General features: G+C 41.8%; 8 protein-coding genes and 2 long non-coding RNA genes across 11 annotated transcripts in view; 7 read left to right on the top strand and 3 right to left on the bottom strand.

Moving 5' to 3' along the window:
- The window catches only part of LOC145706879 (uncharacterized), a 30,455-nt gene that overhangs the window by 1,685 nt on the left and 9,170 nt on the right, over positions 1–19,600 (top strand). The gene's annotated exons all lie outside the window — the stretch shown is intronic.
- Positions 1,667–3,725, bottom strand: LOC145706878 (choline/ethanolaminephosphotransferase 1-like). Its single transcript, XM_081784335.1, is given in 9 exon segments — positions 1,667–1,922; positions 2,042–2,272; positions 2,315–2,486; positions 2,531–2,632; positions 2,685–2,808; positions 2,854–2,936; positions 2,939–2,999; positions 3,045–3,226; positions 3,560–3,725. Coding segments are annotated over 9 exon segments (1,128 nt in total). The 5' UTR covers positions 3,663–3,725; the 3' UTR covers positions 1,667–1,852.
- On the bottom strand, positions 4,592–6,008 carry LOC145706884 (uncharacterized). The gene is made up of 6 exons (XR_014134714.1): positions 5,831–6,008; positions 5,347–5,785; positions 5,080–5,229; positions 4,947–5,035; positions 4,771–4,903; positions 4,592–4,718 (listed from the first exon to the last, which is right to left on the bottom strand). It is a non-coding gene; the product is annotated as an uncharacterized LOC145706884 (long non-coding RNA).
- Positions 6,563–8,709, bottom strand: LOC145708740 (FYVE, RhoGEF and PH domain-containing protein 3-like). Its single transcript, XM_081786437.1, has 7 exons — positions 8,422–8,709; positions 7,868–8,062; positions 7,609–7,821; positions 7,473–7,541; positions 7,190–7,425; positions 6,920–7,144; positions 6,563–6,873 (listed from the first exon to the last, which is right to left on the bottom strand). The coding sequence occupies exons 1-7, from the start codon at positions 8,574–8,576 to the stop codon at positions 6,563–6,565; spliced, it is 1,404 nt and encodes a 467-aa protein (XP_081642563.1). The 5' UTR covers positions 8,577–8,709.
- LOC145708587 (uridine diphosphate glucose pyrophosphatase NUDT22-like) lies at positions 9,409–10,867 on the top strand. The gene is made up of 3 exons (XM_081786275.1): positions 9,409–9,837; positions 10,063–10,345; positions 10,489–10,867. Exons 1-3 carry the CDS (start codon positions 9,440–9,442, stop codon positions 10,681–10,683), a joined length of 876 nt encoding a protein of 291 aa, XP_081642401.1. The 5' UTR covers positions 9,409–9,439; the 3' UTR covers positions 10,684–10,867.
- On the top strand, positions 10,888–11,989 carry LOC145708586 (uncharacterized). The gene is made up of 5 exons (XM_081786274.1): positions 10,888–11,025; positions 11,073–11,135; positions 11,182–11,422; positions 11,472–11,527; positions 11,573–11,989. The coding sequence occupies exons 1-5, from the start codon at positions 10,906–10,908 to the stop codon at positions 11,714–11,716; spliced, it is 624 nt and encodes a 207-aa protein (XP_081642400.1). The 5' UTR covers positions 10,888–10,905; the 3' UTR covers positions 11,717–11,989.
- LOC145708497 (NADPH oxidase organizer 1-like) lies at positions 12,985–14,066 on the top strand. The gene is made up of 4 exons (XM_081786176.1): positions 12,985–13,465; positions 13,506–13,689; positions 13,733–13,888; positions 13,932–14,066. The coding sequence occupies exons 1-4, from the start codon at positions 13,348–13,350 to the stop codon at positions 14,032–14,034; spliced, it is 561 nt and encodes a 186-aa protein (XP_081642302.1). The 5' UTR covers positions 12,985–13,347; the 3' UTR covers positions 14,035–14,066.
- LOC145708739 (uncharacterized) lies at positions 14,681–14,961 on the top strand. The gene is made up of 2 exons (XR_014134859.1): positions 14,681–14,718; positions 14,764–14,961. It is a non-coding gene; the product is annotated as an uncharacterized LOC145708739 (long non-coding RNA).
- LOC145708738 (von Willebrand factor A domain-containing protein DDB_G0285981-like) lies at positions 15,018–17,125 on the top strand. The gene is made up of 9 exons (XM_081786436.1): positions 15,018–15,513; positions 15,555–15,832; positions 15,873–15,931; positions 15,976–16,097; positions 16,139–16,300; positions 16,342–16,496; positions 16,561–16,759; positions 16,813–16,898; positions 16,940–17,125. Exons 1-9 carry the CDS (start codon positions 15,114–15,116, stop codon positions 17,123–17,125), a joined length of 1,647 nt encoding a protein of 548 aa, XP_081642562.1. The 5' UTR covers positions 15,018–15,113.
- On the top strand, positions 17,333–18,146 carry LOC145708116 (uncharacterized). Its single transcript, XM_081785739.1, has 4 exons — positions 17,333–17,491; positions 17,539–17,679; positions 17,722–17,859; positions 17,903–18,146. Exons 1-4 carry the CDS (start codon positions 17,450–17,452, stop codon positions 17,984–17,986), a joined length of 405 nt encoding a protein of 134 aa, XP_081641865.1. The 5' UTR covers positions 17,333–17,449; the 3' UTR covers positions 17,987–18,146.

The raw sequence follows: 19,600 nt of genomic DNA, 5'->3' as shown, positions 1-19,600 counted from the left end.
CATGCTTGCGGCGATCATTGAGGGGGTGAGAGAATATGGAGACAAAGGACAAGACTGGTTCGACATCGTCAATTGGATAAAAAACAAGTAAGTGATTAAAAACTACTTTCGCATCTAAGCGGAAACGATCCTGAGAATGTGTTGCCCGCTATTATAGATATTAATTTAACGGCCCTTTGACATTTAACATGTCGAATCACGAGCTTAATTAATCGTTTCTTTTAGCTTTGAGTGGAAGAACGACTTTGTCTTTGATCAGCTGAGTGCGGCTGACTGTGGACTGCGCCGCATCGACGGTGATCCACTGCTCCTCATGCTCCAGCGTCTCGAGTTTGCTTCTAAAATGACACTTGAAGTCGAGCCAAACGAGTACTCTTTGCCCGCGCCTATCTACTGAAGACCGACCATAGAAGGAACTATCAACCGATGACCCTACCAACTGTAAATGTTTATAAAAAACACCTTCTACCTCTACAAACTAGCCAAACGGCCCCAGGTCGACAACTTCAAGTTCATATTTATTCCAGCTTTGCGAACATTCCAACTTTGACACACGAAACGGAAAATTCTTGAAAAGCTGAACTGCCACTGTAAAAATATATTTTGTTAAATACAAACCCCAAAACTCTGACAAAATACGGTGTCGTTCTTTTATCAATTGTGATTATGGCTGAAAGTTTTGTCTATTTGGTTCGGTTTGTAGTTCTTACTAAGAACTTCTTAGCGGATGTACGAAATTTGATGGCGGAGATAATCACCTGTCTTGTGAGATAGCGTCTATCCCCCGCTGATTACTCCTCGCATGTTGCGCCATCTTTCGGGTTTACTACGGATATAATCTGGCATGAATTCCGAAATAATCGTAAAAGAAAAAAATGAAAGACATTGCAATCGTCAAATTCACTCGAGTCCTAGGCCATCCTGACTTTCAACTGAGGATGATTTCCGACAAAGGCAAGTATGAAGTCCACCTCTCCTGCGGTTATTCATTTCCAAAGCAGCTCGCCGGCCCTGACCACACTGAATGCCTATTTTGGCTATCCTACATTTACGGCGGAGAATCAATCAAGCTGGAAGACTCCTACTGGACAGATTTCGACGTTGGCCCAACTCCTCATGTGTTTTGCGAGAAAGACGAGCATCAACTCACTCGGATCGACGAGCTCGTCAACGTAAGAAGAATGGTGATGCTGCAACGACCAAATGACACCCCTTTTACTATTGGCACGGACACAGCTACGAAGGTGATGTACAAGCTTTTCTTCAGTGGTCCTCATGTTACAATTCGCAACGCCTACTGTCATGTTCTTCTCACTCCAATCAATGAAGATGTCTTTACTTTTGACTTGGAAAAAGCGGAGGCGATGGTCGAAAGTCGACGATCATCCAACGAATTGCTAAAAAGGATGAATGCAGAGCAAGAAGACGATTGTAACGACGAATAAGAAGAACGCCAAGAAACTCCGAGAGGACCTTTTACTATCTATATGTGTCTGCGCCCACTGTCATCTTTCACCATAGATTCTCTTTCTTCCTACTTCAACACTATACCTTTCTTATACTGAACCGTACTATTTTCTATGTCTCCCGTAAGAAATAAATAGTTTCCTAACATTATCTTCCATGATTGCATAATTGAAAAGAAAATAGCGACGCAGGGTTAGAATTCCGAATTAAATATATTTATTCATGTTTTGAAGGAGTCACGAAGAATATTAGAAAGAGAGCTGAATTTGTCTCTTTCTACAACAGAGACATAGAAATAGAGAAAATCAGATAATTGCAAAGACTATTTTTTCATTGAAGAGAACGATGAAGAACATACGACGATCAAGTAGTTTCCGTATTGCGTTCATTGTTTCTTGGACTTTTCCTTGACCGTCAAGATGTTAACGTCCAAACAATCGGCAATCTGGTGGTAAGTGCTTTGGGCATGGTCGAATATAGGCTCATGTTAGTTTTATATTATATTGAAATTATTCGTAAACCAATCCGTAATTCTTCAATTTTAACAAAAAATTTAAAAGGTAATTCGACCAAGTTCCTATTTAAATAAGTGGCGAGATTGAAGATGGAGTAGGCGACTCCGAGGTACAGGAGGGGAACTTCAGGAATTATTGCGTACCAGTACTGGTTCATGAACAAGACGATGAGAGCGACCAAAATCGGATCCCAAAGGCAGAGATCTTTTTTGGTGATAGTTGCGACGATCAGCTTGTTCGTAATTTTGGCAATAGCGAGGGCGACGATCAGGGCGGACAGTATCGGCTCTCTAAAGTTAATTGTTAAAAGAAGCGTGGTATTTGGAGCTTGCCTTTTGTAGAGTCCAGAGCGGTAGATGACTTGGACGCCGAGGGTGAGGACGCAGAAAACGGGGCCGCTGGGGGAGAGGATGGATGTGTTCGCACATGTTGAGCCGTTCATTCCGCTGCCAGCAGTAGTGCACAAGTCGCAGTATCTAGGCGTGACGCCTGCAAGGCCACCGACTATGGAAAATATAAATGAATCAGAAAACAGATAGTAAATGTACTCAAAACGGCGTAGTATGCCCATCGAACAGGGTAGTCCAAGACGTAGACATTGTCCCAGAATTCTTCGCCAACAAAAGCCGTGAAAAAGTACGAAAAGATGCCTAGAGAAAATAATTTAACGCTCTGCTGCCCGGTGCATGTATTTTCGCTTACATGCATAATGGGCTTCGATAACGTCTATTCTACCGAAATGAAGAGCTCCAGTGACATAGGCAACCCAGTGGCTGCAGTAGAAAAAATGCGAAGCAAGAATAACACCAGCACAAAAGTAAAATGGCTAAAATATCAATAAAAAGGGGGTTCTAATGAGCTTATGGCATACTTCAGTAATGTGCGCACCAAGCATCACACCGATGGAAAGAGAAAGGAAAATGGTGGAGATGGAGTCACAGCCGTGGTCAAAAGTTCACCGAGTGGATTCGCAACGCCGATGTTTCGCGCGTGTTTTCCATCGATAGAGTCCAAGGTCTAAGAGCATAAACGAACGCTGCCGATTTTGCTGTTTATATCTACCTGGTAGATGAACAAAGAGACCCCGCAGTAGATGTAGGTACTAAACGATCCCCGGCCGTAGTAAAGACGCTCAAAAAGCAGCCACGAAAGTGACAAGGCGTTGAGAAGCAGTCCAACGAGGGTGATCAAGTTGGGTGCGATCCAGCGTGGAACATGAGGAACGATCGCATTCCAAAATGGCTTCGTCGAGGTTGATAAATGCAAAAAAGCATTCCTTCTCGCTCCCAATGACAACGCAAAGTTAGCCAGTTCTTTTCATGAGATGCTCTTTCATAAACCCAAAGGGGAAATATTTTCTAATTGGAATTTCCCTTGAAATACCGTCTAAAATTGCGTTGTCACTGGAAAATTAAAAGAAAAAGTTCTATTGATATAAAAGTCATTTTACTTCTGTTTCAAGTGCTTTTCTTGCGAAGAATGACTTTCGATTCCTCTCCCAGTATTAAAAACCCGATACTACAAAAGTCATTTCCAGAAGTAGAATCTTTGTTTTTTGACAAAGTCGAACCTTTCCTGGAGATATTCCTCTAAGTAGGTGATGCCTTCTGCGCGGTACTTGTGTTTCTTGACACTTACCAGTTGCTTCTCGTTGAGGGGCTTATCCTTTAGGTACTCCATCGCTTTTTCATGGATTACGCTCCCTCCTCTCCTTCTTAAAATATTACAGTGGTATTGATTCGGGAGATTATCGAGGGAGAAGGATGACCAGACGCGCTTGGGGAAGGACTGAGAAGCACGAGTCGCTGCACGACGCTCGCGCTCGTTGGCGCTGCCAGTCGTAATCGTAGTCGTAGCCGTAACCGTGCCGGTAGGACATAATTGAAACTTGCGTGTTGCGTGTATAACCGAGTGTATTTGACTGACTTGGTGCAATAATAACGGAATGGGATTGATCGTGTTCTAGAAACGCGGGGCGCGCACTCCCCAAAATAGACTACAAGACAGTGTTTTTTCTCCTTTTGCTTTCGCGAAAGTGACAACACAGCGCAAGTTATAAGATACATAATAACACACAGTACGTGAATATACACTGCATACGAATTGAATTCGAAATTATAATTTTGGAGGCACTGGTGACTGCATTTTTAGCATTTGAAACGATTGTGAAGAGGAAAGAAAATGAATTGGTTCTTGTAGAAGCGGCAGATAATAATGTTGAAAAACAGCGTATAAAATTAGATGCTTTAGTTGTATAAAAAATGCAAGAAAAATTGAAAAAAACTCACAAAATCAACAACGATTCAGTTTGGCAATCTCTATTTTGCGGAAATCTCAAATTTTTGCTCGAAAAAAATGATAAATTGAGCATACCAGATGCTCTAGTATAATACAAGTATTGCTGGTGATTTTATTTTCGTTAGAAGTTTGTAACTTGTGTCTGTCTTTCTTAACAAATGTCTGTATTTACAAAGTTACGTATTACACGATTGTCAAGAAGCGAAAGAACGAACTTTGATTGGAACTGCACGGAAGGTGGATTTGAGCGAAGGGCATTGTCAAAATTGAATGGAAGTGTTTGAGAATGTTTTACGTTATCTTTGCACTGATACGAAGAGTGATATTTTTATTTTAATTTAAAAATGTGAAGAAGTGAACAAGAGGTGAAGGGACGTTTTCATTCGGCGATGCAGCGATTTTTTCGTCTTTGCGCTATTTGTTCGTGCGAACAAGATTCTGAATGGAATAACAAATATTAGTTACAAAATCAAGGACGATCGGTTTTTACCTTGAGCCGTGAGCCAAGTTTGAAGCGCGCTGAGAAGCGCTCTTTTTCGTTGCGCTTGAAAGAATCCGGCGCTGCCTGCTCTGTTTTCTTGCATAAATAGATGTCATCCAGGCTTCCTGTGGATACTTTGTGGCTATAATCATTCATTATATGAAATGGGTTTTGAGCAAGAGTACCTTAGTGAGGGATTCAAGTGTGACAAGTGGGCTTTGACTGGGGAAGAATGAGGAGAGCCGTGGACGAAGTGATCAGGAATAGACATCGGCTAAAGAAGAAGTTTATGACCAAGTTCGTTGATGCTCCTATTACGTCAGAGATAAGGTCTGTTTTGGTGCTTGAACGAAGTGAGTGTGAGCGCGAGATTCGACTCGCCCGTGGAGGCGCTTGGTGCAGCTGACTGGAGGTGTTTGAGCTTTGGAAGAAAGCAGAAAGCGGGCCCGATATTTGATCCTTTGTGTACTGAAATTAAGCGTTTGAAACGAATGGAAAGAAAGAGGTTTGAAATCACAATGGTTGAAAATTTCGCGAGAATTTTCAACCCACCTTGTATAGATCTGTTGGTTGAAGGCTACGAACCCGTTTTTCTCGGTTAGAGCGTGCCTCGCGAGATCGATCCAAGCTCTGACGCGTGCTCTTCACAAAGTGGCTCTATCAGTTTAATTCAATATAATTCCAGTAACGAACGGTAATAACATTTGTTAGCAAGTGTTTTTAGTTTCCTATCATTCCAGATTAGTAGCAAAGGGGAAAAAACTATTACATGCAAAATACAAATTTTGCCAAATAAAAAAATCGACTCATAGTCTTACTTTCTCTAATAAATCTCGTCATATCTTATTATCTGAAGAAAATAAAGGGTCGATACTTAGAATGGTCAAAAATCAATGGCAAGGGAAATTTCTTTGTCAGGGAATTTAAGGGAGCAGTTCCTTGGTGCCATCGCGAAGGAGAATACGATCATGAGGCAAAGCATGTTGGCTCGGTGCGGTTTTACCGGGGAAGGCATCACCTGCCACTAGAAAGAATGATATTATTTTTGAAGAAAAGAGAGGCTTCTTACTTTGGATCGCAAATCTGAAAGCAGTGACCCAGTCGTCGCGCAAGTGGTCCTCTTCGAGGAGGAGACGAATCCGCAGATGTCCGTTCGACAGAAGCCACTGGCGCTGATTGTCAGCAACTAGTCGATCAAATGTGAAGGAACTGTTCAAGTCTGCTTCGAACAAGTTTTCCGTATCACTTCAAATAGGTTCAAGAATGAATTTTATCTATAGCTGTGTAATATTCAAGTGCGACGGAGATAATTATTGAACCGTAACAAGGCGCTCTTTTGACAATGACTTTGAGCGACTGGCCCACATTCCAATCCGTGAGGATTGCACACCACGCCTTGCTGTACTCAGAGCCAAAGATCCCCTTCTCTGGGATCAGCACCTTCAAGTAGCCTTGCGCTGAGCCAGAAATTTGTCTCCAGTAGTCGTCAAAGTGCTTAACACTTTTGCTTGAAAATCAGAACGTTTACAAGTAATTACCATTGGATAGTGGGAAAAATGGGAATCCACGGAGTTGTCTTCTGAGTTTCGTATACACAGTTTGCAGACGTGAAGGTCTTTCGAGTCCTTGACATCAAGGAAATCCACTTGAAGCGGGGCATGCCCGGTGACAAGACAGGAGGAACAAACCAAGCGCCCGCAAATTCTACAATGAATCAAGCTTGAACCACTGCTGAAATTAGGCTTTCCAAACTCGATATTTCTCGTCAATGTAAATGTCCTCTCTTTTACAAATCAAAACATCATTTTTTTGAAAAGCCCTTCCTGAAGCCCCTTGATCGATTTCCACGGGTGCACATCATGCACGCAGAAACATCAGATTCGCGCATCAGTCTCGGCGCTCTTGAACCCAATCGAATAGGCGGAAATTTAACCGGCTCATCGTCATTCTCTGGCAGCTCAAGAACAGGATGATCATCTCCTCGCTTCAGCGTCAAGAGACTCTCCTGTAATTCGCGAATGACGGAAATGAGGATCGAATAAATCTTCTCGACGGAGGAGCGCGTGGACGACAAATGGCCGGAGTGATCTTTGAGTGGACATTCGACAAGATCTAAATTGAAAGTACTCAATCGTTCGAAAATCGATTTGTCTCATACCAACAGTTTCCTTGATAGACGACAGTCGCAGACCCTTCACATTTCGATAATCGTTCGAGTTCTTGCCCACCTGGACGGGCATGTCTAGCTTCTCGACGTAGAGCGTTTCCAGCGGCAGTTTCGCCTTCACTTCCATACCTTTACTGATGTTGCGTTCGGCGCAAATGACCACCACATCGTTGAGTATGAGAATATCGGCTCTCTTTGGCGTATACGATTTTTGTTCTTAATAATATTTTAACTATTTGATCAATAAAAAAGCTGTCTTACTGAGTTTATAAGTAGATTCATGATAAATAAGATTCCGTCTACCATCGACTAGCGGCCCCAGTCCGGAAATATCTTTCGCTAGTTTCGCCAGATAGCCGCGTTTCTCGGCCATTGCCTTTTTCTTATTATTAGAGACATTAGCTTCTTGAACGAGTTTCTCGGCCTCGATCGCAGCGGGTAAATCCACGTGATCTTTGTCCAGTCGTTTAATATAATCGCGCAGCAACAGCTCATATCTACCAAAGAAACAATAAATTATCAGTCAGCGTAGAAGAGAGCAAACCTTGGTATTCTCTGCACCGGCTCCAGAAGAAGCACATTTAAGCCTATTTTCAGACCATTGAGCAGTTCTAACTTCGTGTAAAAAATAAACTTTTCAAGCAAATTTCTATTGATTGAAGTCTTTTTTTCACGTTCCTGGAATGTCTCTTTGCTCGATGCTATTTACATGTGGCCCGATGAGTGTGTTCTTTCGCAGTTTATGGATTTCCATGTCGATTAATTCTTTCTGCGAAAGAAACTCCGCATAGATTTTGAAGAAAGGCGCAATAAATTTCGACGAAAAGATATCTCCAAAGCACAGCTCGCCATTCATGTTATATCGTCGCTTCAGTTGAGGTAGAATCTCATCTCTGAAGTCATAGTAGAATCGAGATGCGACAAGAATCGTCGATTTACCTGTGAAGACGCATGATCGCTTCCAAGCCCGGAGGATCGAGCGCCTGCTCGACTTGTCGCTTCACGTCACTCTTGAGGTGCCGGAGCCTCTGCTCCAGTCGCTGACGCACTTCTCTGTACGCATTTAGCCGCTGTACATACGTCTCCTCTGTCGTTATCAATTCGCGAAAGACCAATTCTGCAGGGTGCCGATTTCTGAAACAAAATAATGATTCCGTGAAGAGAAAACTTCAAAGATGAAAAATGTCGATGGACCATTGACGATGGTAAATGGCGATGAGGTTTGAAATGAGTTTTCAACGTACTCAACGGTTAGAATGCTCGGGGCAGAGAGTTTCGAGATCATATCTCGTCTACTGGTGGCGAGTCGTTTTTTCCAGCGCCGAATTGCGCTGCGTTTTCAATCTGGTTTTCACCGATTTCGCTTCGATATTGGTTTACCCCTTCAAGGAGGTTTTCACTGGGTTAGGATACGATGTTAGAATTCGAGTTTGCGAGCAAATATCGTTAGAAATTCGTCATAGTTACTGTAAGAGTTCTGGCGTTAACGTTACCTCTTAACATTCTCAGTGCTCGGTGCAGAAGTGCCAATGGTCTCGCGTCTGCGCATGCCCATCCGTTGTCGTCTGCCTGAGAGTCCCGACTGTAGATTCCGCTCGCGCAGGACACCGGGAGAGTCATCCTCCGAGCCCGACTCAGCGGCACTCATCAGTCCGACTCCTCAGTATTCGCAATTCTCTCAAATTCGCGTTCGCCACTTTTATTTTCTTAAAAATGCAAAACACATAAATTCATCCACGCTAAACGGCGGCGGACAAAAGAGCCCTCATAAAATGAATTCGTAAATCGGCCTCTGTGCAGCTTTTTCGCAGAGAAAATTAACGGACATTGGGAGCGAAGAGCAAAGTCGCCCTTGCGCATTTTTAGATGCAATCGCATTATTTCAAAACAACAACCGACTTACATGACCTTGTATTGAAACTTCTGTTGAAATTTTAAATCAAGGAAGAAATCGTTAATACACATAAATCGGAAATATAAATGTTAATTCAACAGTTAGGTAACAATAAAATGACCCTGTTTCATTAGTAATAAACTATTACTTTACTAAATAAAATAACATTTTTGTATAAAATCATTTCTTCGACGCAGTACGGTAAGTTATACGAAATATGTAGGCATGTGCGCACCATAATTAATATTAGCAAAAGGCATGTTATTAAAAGGAAACTCAGGAAAAGAGTCGTTAATAAAATGTTACTGTTTTATCACTCCCGATGAAGAATTGGACTTCCCGATCAGATTTCTCTAGAGAAGTACGATTCCCGCAATTTCAAAGAGTAGTTCGATTTTTCGTACGTTGTTTGATTTTTCGCTGAAAAAAGAGCCAATGGCGCCGTTCTGGGATCCTCGCCCAGACGACGAAAAGTTCAAAATTCAAACTCGATTTTCCTCTTTTTACGAATTTCTTTTCTTCTTTAAAATTTCATTAAAATATTCAATCATATTCTGCTGGAATTTTGGCCATTTTTTACAGAGAAACATCACAAAACTAGTTAGTACTTTTCAAGAATGAGTTGCGAAATGGAGACGCTGTTCGATTCGTTTCAAATCTTTCAAACTCCATGGCCTGGGCTAGAGAAGAGTCAAGTGGATGTCCTTCTCTCGTCTGAATTCGATCACGAGACGAGCAAGGAGCTGGAGAAGATAGTCGAACGCGTCTGGGCGGAAAAATGCGCTGCGAACTCGCGTCTCTATTCAAAAAGCAAATTCCGGCTGGGCTCGATTCTGGACTCGCAAGAGAGGAGTATTGATATCTACCGCCCGCAGAGCACTTCCCAGCACAGCAAAATTACGCTTGGCATCGGCGTGTCGGATTATAGACAGCATGTTGGCACCAATCTAAATCCAGAATCCGTTGATTACATCAAGAAGTGTGGCACTAGGTCTATGTTCGCCGATATCATTGGGTAAGCTTATTTTAACCGCTTCGGACAGAAGGTATAACTGAAAATCTATCGAATACTGTTCTCGAAAAGCCGCGAAAAAAGCGGCTCCCTTTGTGTTAGCTCAAAGCCGCGAGCGGCTTCTCAACTTATTTGATTTTATTGGAATGATTACAGCTATTTGTAGAGATATTTTCATTTTTCATTTTCATTTTTCTGTTTACAAATAGATATTTAATTTAATTCTAGTGTGAATGGCGTGCTAATAACATCAGACAATTACATCGTCATCGTCAAGCGAGCAAGCTGGGTAGGCGAACACGCAGGTCTTTTGGACACTCCTGGCGGCCACGCAGAACCAAGCAAAGTCGATTCGTCTTGTCCGTCGCAAGTGAGAGACGAGCTCTTCGACTCTTTCAAGGACGAAATGCACTGCGAATTCAACATTTCAAAGGAAGATCTGTCAGAGCCCAGGTTGTACGCTGTGGCGCGATTGGGGACGCTTGCTGGAAGAGTAAACTTCTATTTCCGTGTAGGTTTTGTTCAACATCTGTGATTGGCGCGTTTTCCCTTTTTTTATATTGGAAAAAGGAAAATTAGGTTTTAACAACAGCCTCAGAGCCACTTTTTAGCCCCTATTTTATGACCCTTTTTATAACTCGATTTTTTTGACAGATTACGACATCGCTGACGAAAGAGAAAGTTGAAGCTTCGTGGAGAGAAGGAGGCAGCGAAACCGACGAAGCAACAGCCCTTACTTTTGTTCCTTTGAGCTCTGTTCCGCAAATCAGGTCCTCGGACATCTGGGGACTTCTGTCGCCCCACGGAAGATTGGCGCTTGAAACTGTCATCTCTGCGCTAGAGCAATGAAACTCGCGCGTTTGCTCATTTTCTGTACATAATTCTAACTTTTCCCTGAAAGTTCAGTTTCAAATCTTAGCATTTTTTCTTTCTTCTTCATTTTAAGTTTTAAACATGTACCACTATTTCTTTATTTCTTCTACAACCATACTGCGACCAACGTATCCCCAATTACTGCTGCCTGTAAACTTGATTTTGCTTACACTTTTCTTTTTAAGAAATTGGGAAAAGATGCGACTCGCCCCAGCTCCACGCACAACGAACATCGCCCGGAAAGAAAAGCCAGTTCTTGGCCGACGCGGTATGAAGCGCAAGGCAACGGAAGAAGCGAAGACTGGAGCCACGCTCAAAGTAAGAACTTCACTTTTCAAATTCGGTTCTGAATCGTTATTTTCTAGCAATTGGACGGCTTCTACCCCGTTTGGGGCCGCGGAACCAATATCAAGGCTTGGCGTGTCTGGGTAAGACAAAAATGTCTCTAAAATGAAATTTTGCTTTCTTTTGCAGTGCAACTGGGAAGGGAGCGAAGACGAATGGACAGCGGAATTGGTCGACGAGTCATCGCTTCTTCCTGAGCAACGGAAGCAAGCTAAAAGCATGATGCAGAAAAGTAAGACGAAGCTGATCTATCCTTGGCCCACGATGAGAACCCGCCGCGAGCACTTGAACAAACTTGGTTTCCGAGCGTACAGACCTGACAAAAGAGGCCCATGGAAGTGCCAGAAAATGAGCGAATTCAACGACGAAGGTGAGAAAATTTATAACCTTTCAAGAACTTAGATAAATAACACTCTAAGACGGCATGATTGGCCTCCCAGATACTGCCGACGAGGCGCACAGCATCAGCGTCCGCGTAAGTTCCTTTCATGTGAAAAGATCATTTCATCACTCTTTCCAGGATTTCAACCAGAAGTCGGGTCTCTTCTTCGACTCCGACAGCGACGTCTCAACTTACGAGGCGGACTCCGAGAACGAGGATCGTCCCCGACGAACGCAGATTCTCTACTCCAGCGCCGATTCGGAAACCGAAGATAGCGCCTAGATCCGCCAATCTGTCAATCGATTCTATTGCCGCTCTTCTCAGGTCAAATCCAAAGCGTGCCTTTTCTCAATGGAAACAATATAAACACTCCCTCATCAAACTGTACATATTAATTCTCACCTCCCGTAATCTTCAACTGCCCCACTATCGTAAATTTGTGGCTCTCTTTCACCTGCTTTTCTTTGCAATTAGTCTAATTACACTTAGTTAATTAGTCAAATTAATAATATTTTCTTGGTAAGCCACATTTTTCTAAAATAAAGTTCCAAAAAAACAAAATGAATTTACGCCCCAACCAGTAGCACTGGTTGTAGTGATTGTCTTTTGTTGACATTGCAGGTCGGAAGAAAGTTACTATTCATCAATCGCAGCGCTCGGAAGGAAATCAAACAACCGAATTTTATGGCAATAATAGATGCAGTAAATCAGCGCTTTTATCAAAGGGGCCGAGTTAGTATTCAGCAACTGGCAGATACTGATGTAACCTTGCAACTACTAACTGATATTTCCTGGATGACCACAAGTCAATATACCTTGCGGTTTTTTTGTTTCCCCTAACTGGGGTACAATAAAAAAATTCAGGCAGTGAAATTAGTTTTGAGCTCACTCAGCTCTCGTAAACGTGTCGTCGCAAATTTGAATCTTTTTTGGCTTTTCATCAGGCCTCAATTACAAAAAAATCGTCTAACGACTAAAAGTACGAAAGACAATAGAGAATACCGCTTCGATTTGAATAGTTCGAGCAAAGAGATGAATTCAACGAGACAGAAGAAATCTGTAAGAGTTTGGTTTGAAGTTCGTTAAGATTAGATAGTATTTAGTTTGAATGGGAGTTTCGCTTGAAAACAGTTAGAAAAACTTCATTTATGATTTAATTTCATGATCTAAATTAGCTCTTATTCTTAATGTTTGGGAGGTTCAAGCACAATTGACTACTTTACAAACCCAAGACAGAATTTCCTTGGTAAATGACTCGAAATATGGAACATCGTCAAAGTCCTTAGGTCGTCCTTCAAGGTTATATTCTATCTTCCATTGAAACTTGCATCAAATTTTTATAAGATTTCCGAAATCATTTTCCATATCTGGAATTCAAAAATGTTTCACGCCCAAGAAGACCTATCTATTTTTGATAATGGTTACATGGAATGACGAGTCGGAAGTGTTGGTTTACAAATCGTTACAGTTTAGGGCTCTTCCATGACCCCAATTCATTACGACAATAGAATTGTGTTCGATTTATGATATAGAGTCCTTGAAAAGCAAATACGAGAACTCACCGCATTGATCGAAAACATGGCTTCAAAAAACGCCAGATCTGATCTCGATCCTTCGGGCACCAAAATCAAAAAGCGACTTCGATTTCGCTCCGAAATGCGCCTGACTGTATATACTCATTTGGTCCCTGTAATAAGCGAATACTTCTCGCTGCTTGAATACTACACGGAAATTCTTCTATCCGGTCCAGTCAGGCTTTTCTTTTCTGCGCGACGAATTTCAATGTACGATTTAGCAAAGACACCTGACGACGAGACTTGTCAGGAAATTGAGGTTAAAATGATCGAGCAGCGTATATTTTGTCGTGGCATAATTAAACCAAAGAAACTTGACTATCAAAATACCAGACATTTATGATGATTGACCATTCTGTAATGGAAACAGAAAACTATCGCAAAACTGTTCGGAAATCGCTTGCCCACATTTATGGAAACATAGAAGCGATAGAAGAAAGTGGAGCATACGTCCTTGGTAAAAGATCTTCATAGCTTTGTATTTACCATGATTGAAGAGGATTATACAAGCGGGGGAGAAGGTGAAATATCGCTGAGCAAAGGGGATCGTCTCAATGTCATAATGCGCGAGCCAACTGGATGGTGGCTAGTTGAAAACTACGAAACTGGAGAAAGCGGCTGGGTCCCTGCAAGCTACATTCACGAAGAGTCAAGAACGTCGACTACTGAATCTTCTCAAGGGTTCGTTAACTCTTATTTGTTGAAAGCTGAGTGTAGATTTCAGTCTTGAGAATGGCATAGAGAATAAAGCTTTCATCAAAAATAATGACTACCTGGTAACTGAGAAGTTTCGAGCAACAAACGATAAAGAACTATCCGTGGAGGAAAATTGCATAGTTAGTGTTCTTGAGGAGAATGTTGATGGATGGTGGCTTGTCAGGTAGAATCGTTTTACCCCAGTGTAAAGGATAACATATGTTTAGATACAATGGATCGAAGGGACTGGTACCAGCGATGTTTTTACGCAAATATGACGATCCTATCAAAGACATTGGAGTGAATCTTCGCAAGACACTTAACCTATGACACCTGTTTCTGCTAAATAAAATGATGCTTTACCTAAATCTACTTTTGTTGCGTTAGGGTGACGTAAAATTTGAATGATAGGGGGGTCAAAGATAAAGGTTCTCATTATGAGAGTCTAGCAAGGTTGTATCGTTTTTGCGGCGTTGAAATTTTCGGAATTTCGAATTTTGATTAAATTGAAATGAAATCGATCGAATCACGATCCGGCGCCTTCCAGTGCTTTTTCAAATCGATTCACTTGAGCGTGAAAATTCGAAACGGGTAGCAGCTCACTATTCGTAAAGCGACCCGTTGGAGATCAACTCCGACAGCGCTTGAGCCAGATATACACAAGAAAGTATCAAAAATACGCCAAGGACAGTTCGCTTAAATTGAGTTGAACCAGGAGCGTATCTTTCCAGCGCCGTGGCCACTTTAGAGATGCCGTACTCGCAAAGCGGATGGAGGGAGTCTGTCGACTCTCAAGAAGAAGCCAAAATTGGCTATATTCATGAACAGGAAAATGCTCCCAAAGATCTTCCACAGACTCTCTGTTCGATTATAGAAAATAATTATAATTGGTTGAGATTTTCTCATTGTTATTCTCAAAAAAATCTTTCTTGATTTCAAATTCGATACACACAAAAATGAGCATAAACGAAGTTCGACAACTACTGCTTCCTTCCTCGAATCGAGAACATGAAGGTGAGATGAAAAGTTTTGTACAAAATTGCTAAACACAGAAATAAGGTGGCTGAATATGTTGTCAACATCAACATTGTCAACCGAATCTGCACTGTGAAGAACAAAGTGCGCTTTATTCCCACACCGCAAGCTCGAAACTACTCCGAAGATACTCGACAAGAATCAAAGTTTATCTACCCGATTCATAATGGAGCATCAGTATGCAAGTTCGAAGCTGAGCTTTATTCCAAGGAGCGTTTCTAAACTATAATAAAGAATGTAAATATAGAAGAGAACCGTTTTGAACCGTAAATAAGGAAAACACTCTTGTGCACCGAATCAAAGCGAAGATTACTGAACGTGAACAGGCGTCTCAGATCTTCCAACAATCTAAGGATGAAGATAAGGCCGCCGTCATGGGCACTCTGGACAACACGGCTGCTGACTCTTTCATTATCGAGCTTGGGCAAATTGGACCGGACCAATCTGTGGCTGTTAATTTCGAGTATTTCATGGATCTCAAGGTTGAAGAAGGCGGCAAGCATCGACATCAATCCTCTGACAGCCGCTCTCGACTCATGAAGCTTCACCTCCCAATGAGCCACAAGAAACGATTTGTTGTCGGGGAACGAGTGCCTCAGCACAATCTCCATGAGAACATTTACGATTCAACTTTTGTAACAAAAGTTTACCTTACATGCGAGCCGCCAGCAAAGCGAGTCTTTGGCAAGATCATGGATTCAACTGGAAAAATAGTCGAGCGAAAGATATCCAAGCATGTCCACGAAGAGTTGAAGTTGGAGCGATGGGCTCTTAGTAAGCGAGTAACGCTATTTCGGTGAATAACAGTGATTTAGATTCGGAGGAACTTAAAGTTTGTCCAGTTGATATTGAGATTTTCATCGAAAACTCACTTGGAAAAGACTTTTCAATTGGAAATATGACCGATGCTTTCGAGTGCAACAAGAAAGAGGCCATTTATGTAACTCATATAAAACCAAAGAAGCTTATTCCCGACAATTTCATCCCAGAATTTTTGAAGAAAGAAGAGAAAATGAAGGAATACATCTTCCTGATCGATCGATCCGGAAGTATGAGCGGCAGTCTTATGAAGCAAGCAAAGCACTGTCTCACGGTAGATCGATATTTTAGAACTCAGATCAAGCCATTTTTAGCAAGCTATCCAACAATTGCCTCGCAAATGCAAGTTCAATATCGTATCATTCGGATCCCGGTAATGCCCGATCTCGATTTATATAAATAATTTTATTTGCCTAGCTTTTCAAAGCTCTGGGATGTAGCTCAGCCTTACACATCCCAGAACATCACTGAAGCAAAAATGCATATCGACGAAATGGTTGCCAATCTCGGAGGAACAGAACTTCTCAAGCCTCTTGAAGGTAACCTTTTTATCCAAAACTTTTCTAATTTTTGAAATAAGAAATCTTCAATTGCTACCTGGATCCGAAAGTTGAGGTTCGAGATATCATCCTGCTGACCGATGGATCAGTGTCTAACACCGAGGAAGTGCTCGAATTTTGTGCTAGAAATAAAGAAAAGAATCGGATATTTACAGTTGGCATTGGCTCCGGCGCTTCAACATGTAAGTTGACTTCAGATGACTATCCATTCAACTGGCTTTAGGTCTTGTTGACGGCGTCGCTAAAAACACAAGAGGACAGTCGATCTACGTGAATCTAAACGACAGAATGACTCAGAAAGTTCTCCAGCTTGCGAGATACACGACGGAGCCAGTCTTGGTATTGATTGACGTCAATTTTCCATCGCTCCCTCCTCAGGTATGAAGCAGACATAGAGAGATGCCATAAATATATAGAAGAATTTACTAACTTTTCGTGCTAGTGCATCCCATCCGGCCCAGGAATTAAGGGCGATGAGGTCTATATCTATGAAGAGACAAGGCTATTTTTCCGAATCAAGAAGATCAATGAGGGTTTCCTGAAAAAATATGAAGGCCAAAATATTCGCGTAGAAATGACGTTCAAAATTGGTGATCAAGATGCGGAATACATTCACGAGTTTCCAATTAATCCTGTTCAATGTAAGATTTTCCATATAAAAATCTCCTTCATTTTATCATCTTTTGATGCTTAGCTAATGAGAACACCTCGTTGATGTCATACTGGGCCAAACAAGAAATCCAGAAGCTCGAAGTGCTGAGAAGGTCAATTGGATTCCAGGTAATTAAGCTAGCTTTACGGCATCGAAATGAAAATCATAGGGCGAGCATGCTGAAGTGAAGGACCGCATTGTTGAATTATCAAAAGAGGGCAACATCCTACACGCTTATACCGCCTTCATCGGTATCTGCGAAAAAGGAAACGCACCAAAGGCAGGATCAGATCCATCGGCAAGCTTCCATCTGACGAACTCAGCGTTGGAGACTCTTCATAACTACTCTGGATAAGGGTTTCAACGTTGTTTACATGGCAATAAGCGTACTTTGATTTTCAACGCAGCAAAATGTGAAACCTCTATTTACATGGACCGCGGACGAGTCGAGACCGCAAGGAATGCCAACAATGATGTCGAATGCAGTATCCGACATTGCTGCGTATTCTGGACGAGGTAAGTGCAACTCTCGTGCTTTAAATCTTTCTCTACCAATGTTGACGTCGAATATGCAGAGGAAGAGCTCTTGGAGGTCGAAGGGACTTGCCTCGATTCCGACTCTGACGACAACACCCGCAGCTCAAGCCGCAACAAGACAAAGCACAAGTCAAAGACAAAGATGGGCTGGGAAAAATACGAAGCTACTATTCCAAAGGATCAGGTACGTTGAATCAAAATCAACGAAAAACTTAGTCCATCGATTTTTAGATTCACGAACATTTGATACAGCTAGCGTGTCCTCTCACAGGAACCTGGAAAGACGAGGGAGCGGTTTGGAAGTTGCTCAAGGTCTATGACATGCAGCTTCATCCTGGAATCAAAGCCACTCTTTGTGTTCAAGCGCAAGAGGTAAGAGCAAATTATGATGAAATCTTCTTATGACGATTCTAGGCCGTCGATTCTTCCGAAACAATGATGACAATTATCGTTTTATGGTCGCTGCGCAACTTTGCCTACCACTATGAGGCAGAGTGGGCGCTGATGGCGAAGAAGAGCGAAGAGTATCTTCGCAAAAACTCAGAGATAAAGGTACCTAAAACTTTTATTCTCACACTCTAACACATGATCTCAGGCCCTACACAAGCATATAAAAACTCGCCTGCGCCAAGTTATCAACAGGGATTTCTCCCTGTTCAGGGACGACGAAGAAGAATAATTCACCGCAACTACTTCACTTTGACAAGCTCATCCCTTCCCGCTTTTTAGATACCATCTTGAAAATGTTTTTTGTGTCTGCTCCTTTTGAAATAAAATTTTGAAAATTTAATCCGGTCAACATAAATTTTCGAAATTTTGCTTCCCTTTTTGATCTCATTTGCTCGTTTAAATATAAAAGTGATTGTATAATCAAAAATGCGTATTCTGTGTTTATACTCTGATATGTATTCTTCAATATATAAACCAGTTTCTCATCCTTTTTCTCGGGCACTAGCTGGTGGTGTGGCTAGTGGGTTGATAGGCAAAAAATGTCAAGTTAGTTCGAATCCCGAAGAGTTTAATCACTCTTCTTTCATGAGGATTCCCCGGGAATTTCATTCCCGTAATGGTGTGTCAAACCTAGGAACACGGTAAAGAAATATCGTGACGTAAAGAAATGATCGTCTACCCGAACGAAAAATTACCGGAGAGAGGCTCCTTTGATGGAGGAGTACTGCCGGGTAACAGTTCTAAATTAGAACTAAATTAGAACTGATTAGAACTTCTAATCAGGAATGTGCCTTCGCAGTGCGAGGTGCGACTGCGGAAATTTCGCACTCCGCACCGCACTCAAACCTGATATTTTTTCATCGCCCCGCACTCCGCACTTTCCGCAGAATTTTTGAAAAGTGCGATTCTTTTCGCAGTCGTATTCCGCACTTTTTAACTTTCATCGCACTTCGCACTTTGCGGATTTTGCGGTCGATTTGCCGACTGTCAATTTCTGTCAAATTTTGTCTTTTTACCAAAAATAGGGGCTCACTATAATTCTATAATTTTTGTTAAGAAACTTGGAATTTAATTTTTAAAATTGGGACATAAAGTCGAATATACTTAAAACTACAACGACCCACAATCAAATGGATACAAAATCCAATCGAAGAGAAAGCTAAGACGAGCTAATAGACGTGAAACTGGTGGAAGATTTTAATCAACATAAAAAAACCGGAAGCTACGATAAAATCCTCAGATAATAGCCCGTGTTGATAGATAAGGGAATCTATCTTGCAGCTGGACCGCTAGAAGCGCCAAACCCTCCATGAGTTTCTCGTATATAAATAGGAAAAAGAAAAGCAGATCCTCATCTATTCTTTGATAAAATGAAACTAAAATAAAAGCGTTTTTGCTTCATAACTTAAAAATAAGTTATGAAACATACGACACTATTTATGTGTTTTTGTTGGAGCACGCTCAAATGCGACGGACACTCGTCTTCTAGTCAATGTACAACTTCATCGTCTACGTCCGCCCCGACAGCTACATCGAATCCGATGAACCCGACTTTGATAAGCTTTTTTTGCTTAGTCCTCAATTTCCAGCTCGCAGCTCGAATAAGCACTGCTCATTATCCCCTGCTGGCTTCTGTACGTGAGATAAGATGAATAGATACTGTACTCGAGAATAGAAAAGCTTAACTGGCCGAGAGTGTCTTCTTCTTTGTAAATCTTTCCCTCGATTTCTACCGACTTCCGACTTCAATAACCGTTCTACTCCTATTTTTAGGCTTACTGCTGACATAATTTTCGAAAGCTTAGGACGAGAGCTTTCATTTGGTACCCATATCGAGGTCTGG

The sequence above is a fragment of the Oikopleura dioica genome, chromosome XSR (genome assembly GCF_907165135.1).
Source record: "Oikopleura dioica chromosome XSR, OKI2018_I68_1.0, whole genome shotgun sequence".
Taxonomy (NCBI): Eukaryota; Metazoa; Chordata; class Appendicularia; order Copelata; family Oikopleuridae; genus Oikopleura; species Oikopleura dioica.
This window is presented reverse-complemented; position numbering and strand designations above follow the sequence as displayed.

Bases quoted from the DNA above. Each gene is read 5' to 3' on its own strand.
- LOC145708738 (XM_081786436.1), top strand. From the start codon at position 15,114: ATGGGCACTCTGGACAACACGGCTGCTGACTCTTTCATTATCGAGCTT. The intron at 15,833-15,872 runs GTAGATCGATAT...AGCCATTTTTAG, and splicing joins AAGCAAAGCACTGTCTCACG to CAAGCTATCCAACAATTGCC. The intron at 16,760-16,812 runs GTAAGATTTTCC...TTTGATGCTTAG, and splicing joins TCCAATTAATCCTGTTCAAT to CTAATGAGAACACCTCGTTG.
- LOC145708586 (XM_081786274.1), top strand. From the start codon at position 10,906: ATGCGACTCGCCCCAGCTCCACGCACAACGAACATCGCCCGGAAAGAA. The intron at 11,136-11,181 runs GTAAGACAAAAA...TTTCTTTTGCAG, and splicing joins TCAAGGCTTGGCGTGTCTGG to TGCAACTGGGAAGGGAGCGA. The intron at 11,423-11,471 runs GTGAGAAAATTT...TAACACTCTAAG, and splicing joins GAGCGAATTCAACGACGAAG to ACGGCATGATTGGCCTCCCA.
- LOC145708740 (XM_081786437.1), bottom strand. From the start codon at position 8,576: ATGAGTGCCGCTGAGTCGGGCTCGGAGGATGACTCTCCCGGTGTCCTG. The intron at 7,822-7,867 runs GTAAATCGACGA...CTATGACTTCAG, and splicing joins GCGATCATGCGTCTTCACAG to AGATGAGATTCTACCTCAAC. The intron at 6,874-6,919 runs GTATGAGACAAA...CTTTCAATTTAG, and splicing joins GTCTATCAAGGAAACTGTTG to ATCTTGTCGAATGTCCACTC.
- LOC145708497 (XM_081786176.1), top strand. From the start codon at position 13,348: ATGATGATTGACCATTCTGTAATGGAAACAGAAAACTATCGCAAAACT. The intron at 13,466-13,505 runs GTAAAAGATCTT...CCATGATTGAAG, and splicing joins AAGTGGAGCATACGTCCTTG to AGGATTATACAAGCGGGGGA. The intron at 13,690-13,732 runs GTTCGTTAACTC...TGTAGATTTCAG, and splicing joins ACTACTGAATCTTCTCAAGG to TCTTGAGAATGGCATAGAGA.
- LOC145708587 (XM_081786275.1), top strand. From the start codon at position 9,440: ATGAGTTGCGAAATGGAGACGCTGTTCGATTCGTTTCAAATCTTTCAA. The intron at 9,838-10,062 runs GTAAGCTTATTT...ATTTAATTCTAG, and splicing joins ATGTTCGCCGATATCATTGG to TGTGAATGGCGTGCTAATAA. The intron at 10,346-10,488 runs GTAGGTTTTGTT...TTTTTTTGACAG, and splicing joins GAGTAAACTTCTATTTCCGT to ATTACGACATCGCTGACGAA.
- LOC145708116 (XM_081785739.1), top strand. From the start codon at position 17,450: ATGGGCTGGGAAAAATACGAAGCTACTATTCCAAAGGATCAG. The intron at 17,680-17,721 runs GTAAGAGCAAAT...TGACGATTCTAG, and splicing joins TTTGTGTTCAAGCGCAAGAG to GCCGTCGATTCTTCCGAAAC. The intron at 17,860-17,902 runs GTACCTAAAACT...ACATGATCTCAG, and splicing joins GCAAAAACTCAGAGATAAAG to GCCCTACACAAGCATATAAA.